The following is a 6062-nucleotide window of genomic DNA, read 5'->3' on the forward strand; positions in this document are numbered from 1 at the left end:
ACCACACCCAGTCACAGTTTTAGTTTTCCAAAGACTATGGCCAGCACTCTCGTGATGCTTTTTAAATTCTAGAATCATTAACACCAATACCACCTCTTTCACGATAGCAAATCTTAATCCTAAAACTGAAACACAGACACAGATACATAAGACCCTGTCTCAAAGAGGGAGGAAGTGGGGGGGGGGCGCTAGGTTTTGGGTGCTGCAAAGCCAAAATGTACTGGATATGAAGAATCTTAAGGCCCTGGATTAAATTTAGGCATTTTTTGTGACCCTGGATACTGGCATCTTCATCCTGTCAAATGAACGGATAGAACAGAACAGTGTTTCTTCATCTTTTCAGTTTCTGACCCAGGAAAAAGGAAAAAAACAAAGCAAAACAAAAAACATGCTCCCAGAATCTTAGAAATACATACAGGCAGCCTATGGAGTCTCTGGAGGGCATGGTTAAAATGCTATTTTTCCCAACTTTGAACTCCACTGCTACAGGGAGGCAAAGTATTTTTATTTTCTCACACCTTTACTTAGCCAGGTGTGGTAGTGCACACCTTTAATCCTAGTACTTGGGAGGCAGGGACAGGTGAATCTCTAAGTTAAAGGCCAGCTTGGTCTACATAATGAGTTCTAGGCCAGCCAGGGGCTACAGGGAGACCCTGTCTCAAAAAGACCAAAAAAATAAAAAATACCTTTACTTAGGGCCTGATCTAGCTGCCACAGTCACCAGCTTTGACCAAACCACTGCCACTTCTTAGAGGGGGGAGTTTAACCACTTAGTACCAAGTCTTCTTTTTTAAAGAGTATTTATTTCTATGTGTATGAGTGTCTTGTCTGCATGTTTGTATGTACATATGTATACCTGCTGGCCCAGGAGGCCAGAAGAGGGCGTTGGATCCACTAGAACCAGAGTTAGACGACTGCAAGTCACCATGTGGGTGCTGGGAACCTGGGTTCTCTACAAGAGCAGCAAGTGCTCTTAAACACTGAGAGCCATCTCTCCAACCCCTAGCACCAGTCTACTTTATGGATTCCAAACAGCTCTGGCACTAGACTCAAAGATTTTTGTCCAAACAGAACCACAGCATGCTTAAAAAAAAAAAAAAAAAAAAATCAAGCACAATAGTTTCTGAGACAAAAGAACAAAACAGGCTCTCTTCCAGAGGTATCTGCAGAACCTTGGAATTTCCATTAGAAATGTGTTTTAGATAAGGAGAGGATGAGGGAAAGCCACAAAAAAAGTAGGATGTGAGGGCTGGAGAGCTGGCTCAGTGGTTAAGAACACTGGTTGTTCTTGCAGAAGGCCTGGGTTCAAATCCCAACACCCACATGGCAGCTAACAACTGTCTGAACTCCAGTCCCAGGGGATCTGACAGCCTCTTCAGACCTCCTCAGGCATTGCAGGACATGGGTGCACTCACCTACATGCAGGCAATACATGCACACAATAAAAAAAAAAAGAAAAAAAGTAGGATATGGTCAACAGCAAATCAGATGTCACCATTTAAGACCTGACCCTGATGCCCACTTCTTTCTGTGGTACTTAGGGAAGAACCCAGGGCTTCACATGTGCTGGGTGAGTGCTCTTCCACTGAGATTTTTTTAAGTTACCTATTACATACAGATATGATTCCATTTCTCAAACTATTTTCCCAATTTCAGGATTCAGACACAATAGTTTTCAATTCTGAATACTCTTATTTTACAAACAAAAGATAATCCACTTCACATGTTTAAAAAAAAAAATCTTACAGCAGTACAACTGCTATAAAACAGTACTTTAAATGGGCTGGAGGAGGGGCTACAGGTATATTTTGTTGTGTCTCAGACACACCTCACAGTTTTGCTAACCCCATTCTGCACCTGAAATGGCAATATCACAACAGCCTTGAGTGAGGAATGTACTGCTTCCCAGGTGTTCCCCAGACTGGCCCTATCCCTGTCTTTACCAAGGCTTTTTCCCTCACACTCTGGCTATCCTTACTGGAGACTGGGCCAATCAATCACAGGTAGCTGTGGAAGCATGTTGTCCCGAAGGCAACTAGAAGAGGGTTCCCAGTTCCCAGGCTTCTGCTCTGCTGTACTGCCCTTCTTCATCAAGCAACCCTCAATGATAAAGACTCGTGATGTCCAAGGCAGTATGGACCCAGACCAGACGCCATATCAACCCCTCTTGCCTCAGGGGATCAATCCAAAGCTTAGGTGAAGAGCTAGAGTTGGCTTTAAGCTCCTCCTGAATTTATCAATGACTTTTTATTGTTGGATCGTAACAATTCTTCTTTCTGAACTACTGTATTACAACTCCACATAACTTTAATGGGGAAGGGGTTAAAAATGGATTAATTTCTGCTTTTCTCCTTTTTATTTACAGTGTTATTCTCTGTAGCCCAAACTGGCCCCAAGCTCATAGCAATCCTCCTGCCTCACCCTCTAGAGTTGGAATTCAAAATGAGAGACACCATGCTCAGCTAAGTTTCTGCTTTTTAGGATGATTCTACATGATTTCACTAATGGGCCAGTGGTGAAATTCCTCTGGCCAACCAACCCACAGGCTCCTCCTTCAAAGCAACTGTCTTATAGATTCAAAAAAAAAAAAGTTACTGGGCATGGTGGCACACACCTTTAATCCCAGCACCAGGGAGGCCCAGGCAGGCAGATCTTTGTGAGTTTGAGGCCAGCCTGGTCTACACAATGAGTTCCAGGACAGCTGGGGCCACAGGGAGCCCCTGTCTCAAAACAACAACAACAACAACAACAAAACTGATGTTAGACATTAGGGACTGAACCCAAGGTCTCCTGCATAGTAAGCACAAACTGCCACTACAGTATACCCCTAAGCCCTATATAGACACTTTGTTAACTGTGTAAAAAGTTTTGAATTAACTAGCAACAAGCCTGAAAATTTGGTTACGTATATAGGTACAAAGCTGATTCATCAAATCTCTGTTCTGGCCCTCAACCCAATGCATTTCAACTAAGGCATCATCTACTTCCTTCTTGACATTGACCAAACACTTAAACAGGTAATGTCCAGCTGCTCCTTGCAGGTGATTCCCCTTCTCAGCCACTGGGTGGCTGAAATGTTCAGAAGCCTCCCAGTCCTGGGCTCCATTGCTAGAGCCTTTACTACCTTCCACCACCTCCATCCCACCCTTTTCCTCACTCCTTTCATCCTCCATGGCTTCTGAGGTTTCCTCCTGGCACAGTGACTCCTGGCTTGGGCAGTGGCCACCAAAAATGGCAGACTCATCTTCCAGCACAGCAGGCCCACACAAGGCACTCTCCTGGGGGGATGGGACCACATCTTGACTACCACTCAACTCTTTAGGGGTGGATTTTTTCTCTTCCAAGGCTTGGATTACATCCTCAGGAGCTCGAGGCACCTCTCTTAGTTGTCTCACTCGCTCTCTTTTCTTTCGCCTTAAGTGGATCCAAGAATTTTCTATAGCTGTCAGGAAAAGGCTAACTTCTTCTTTTCCACAGGGAACTCGTTTATGCTGGACCTATATGGAGGAAAAAAACCCAGAATTTTATAGGAAGTCACTTGTCGATACTTGCCAAACTCCTTTAATACAAGAAAAAACAAAAAATCATTATGGGTAATTATTCCATCACTATGTGGAGCCACACACCTTCAGATCAGTGAGAATTTTTTCTATCCAGGTTGTTACAACTACTATGCCTTCCACTGACTCAGAGCCCAAAGACGATGCTTTGAGGGATAGTTCTTTCATCACAGACTCCAACACCACAAACGTAATGGGTTTCCTTGGCTTCTCTAATTTTCTTCGTTTACTTGGGGGTGACTAAAAGAAAAAAGGCGGCATGGAAAAAAGAAGAAAGTTATCCAAACAATTAAATCTAGTGCATTACAACAGACACAACTAGGGAAATTTCCAATATTTCTGCTCCCAATCATGAGGCATGAGAAACACAAAGGCCTTTGCACAAATTATTTCCAGTGCTTCAGACAGCTCTGTAAGGAACTTATCATTTTTTCATTTTATAAAAAAGAAAACTAAGAAACAGGCTATGTCATTACAGTTTTTATGTCATTTTAAAAAATATTTTATTATTTGTATTTTTTGAGTATGGGTGTATTGCCTGCATGCAGGTATGTGCACCCGTGTTGTGCAATGCCCAAGAAGGAGAGAAGAGGCTGTTGGATCTCCTGGAACTGGAGTTACGGACAGCTGTTAGCTGCCATATGGGTGCTGGGATTGGAACCCGGGTCCTCTGCAAGAACAGTCAGTGTTCTTAACCACTGAGCCATCTCTCCAGACCCAAATCGAAGTTTTTAAACCATACCACTTTGTTCTGTTCCAGCCACGAGTGCAGATTCTACTGTTGTTTATTTTATGGTCAAAAAGAGGACCAGGAAGACTGTGTTCTCTTCCATAAAAGAACTTCAGGGTAGGGAGATAATTCCATTGATAAAATGTTTGCCATGCAAGCCTGAGGACCTGTGTTTAATCTCAAGAATAAATAAAACAAAAAAACCAAGCATGATAGCTCGCTTGTAATCCCAATAGTAGGAAAGTGGAAATAGGAGGATCCCTGGGGCTGACTGGCCAGCCAACATTGAGCTCTAGGCCAATGTGACCCTATCACAAAAACCAAGATGGACTGCTCCCGAGGAACATCTTATGGTTGTTGTCTGGTCTCCACATGCATGTACATGTGGTACATATACCCAAGCAAGCGATCAAGCGAAAGCGCGAAAGCGCGCACACGCACACGCACACACACACACACACGTGTGCGCATAAGAAAAACAACACTACATGTAGGGCTGCTGTGGCCATAACTTGGTAAATGACAGGCCTAGTATATGTAAGATCCTGGCACTGCACCCACCCACCCCCCAGAAAAAAATAAAAAAGAGCTACCTGTCATAAAATCATCAAATTATAGCTGGAGTTTAAACTTGCTGAGGCCTGCAAAATCATAGACTAGGAATGACCAGGACCACTGAGATCACATGGGGTGGAGAAGAACTAATGAATAATGACTAACGTCAGGTGTAAGCCAACAGGTATCTGTGAACTCTTTGTCAGCTGGGGATGGAACACACCAGAACCAATAAGAACACTAAATTCTTTTTTTGGTCTTTTTGAGACAGGGTCTCTCTATAGCCCCAGCTGTCCTGGAACTCACTATGTAGACCAAGCTAGCCTTCAACTCACAGAGATCCACCTTCCTCTTCCTCCCAAGTACTGGAATTAAAGGTATGCGCCACCATGCCCGGCTAAGAACACTAAATTTGAAAGCAGGGAGAGGGGGCATGGAAATCCAAATCACCATCAGACTTTCTAGTTAAGAGTTTAGGTAGGTTACACCTGCCCACTAGAGGGACTCAAGTTCTACTTTAAAAACTAAAAATGATACTGCCATAGTTATTTCTTTAAAGTTAAAACTTTCCAGATGGTACTCCTTTTTTTTTTTTTTTTTATTATTTTTATGCATATCAGTGTACTGCCTGCATGTAAGTGCACCTCTGTCATTCAATGCCTGAGGAGGTCAGAAGATTATCAGATTCCTAGAACTACAGTTAGAGACAGATGTTAGCCACTGTGTGGGTACTGGGAATCAAACCCAGGTCCTGTGCAAGAGCAGTCAGTGCTCTTAACTGCTGAGCCATCTCTCAGCCCCCTACATGGTACTCTTAAAAAGTTACTTTTGCTGGGTGTGGTTGCGTACACCTTTTTCCCAGCACTTGGGAGGCAGAGGCAGGCAGATCTCTGTGAGTTCAAGGCCAGCCTGGTTCACATAGTGAGTTCCAGGACAGCTGGGGCTACAGGGAGACCCTGTTTCAAAAAGACCAAAAAAAAAAATCAAAAACAAAAACAAAAACAAACAAAAAACTCAATGCAAATGAAGCTTATGCAGAGTACAGATGAGTAAAAGATAACATCCAACTGGGTGTGGTGGCGCGGGCCTTTAATCCCAGCATTTGGGAGGCAGAGGCAGGTGGATCTTTGTGAGTTCGAGGCCAGCCTGGTCTACATAGTAAGTTCCAGGACAGCTGGGGCTACAAGGAGACCCTGTCTCAAAAAGACGAAAAAAAA

At 43.5% G+C, this 6062-nt stretch overlaps 1 protein-coding gene across 6 annotated transcripts in view; it reads right to left on the reverse strand.

Moving 5' to 3' along the window:
* Positions 1 to 278: 278 nt before the first annotated feature.
* The window catches only part of Mettl16 (methyltransferase like 16), a 53192-nt gene continuing 47408 nt past the window's right edge, over positions 279 to 6062 (reverse strand). For all 6 annotated transcript variants that reach the window (XM_008828811.3, XM_017797082.2, XM_008828810.3 and 3 more), the window contains 2 exons: positions 3627 to 3800; positions 279 to 3497 (listed from right to left, as the gene is read on the reverse strand). In XM_008828811.3, the coding sequence (XP_008827033.1) occupies positions 2874 to 3497; positions 3627 to 3800 (798 nt within the window). In that variant the 3' untranslated portion in view covers positions 279 to 2873. The remainder of the gene's footprint in view (positions 3498 to 3626; positions 3801 to 6062) is intronic.

Source organism: Nannospalax galili, unplaced genomic scaffold, assembly GCF_000622305.1.
Source record: "Nannospalax galili isolate Female #2095 unplaced genomic scaffold, S.galili_v1.0 scaffold212, whole genome shotgun sequence".
Lineage (NCBI taxonomy): Eukaryota > Metazoa > Chordata > Mammalia > Rodentia > Spalacidae > Nannospalax > Nannospalax galili.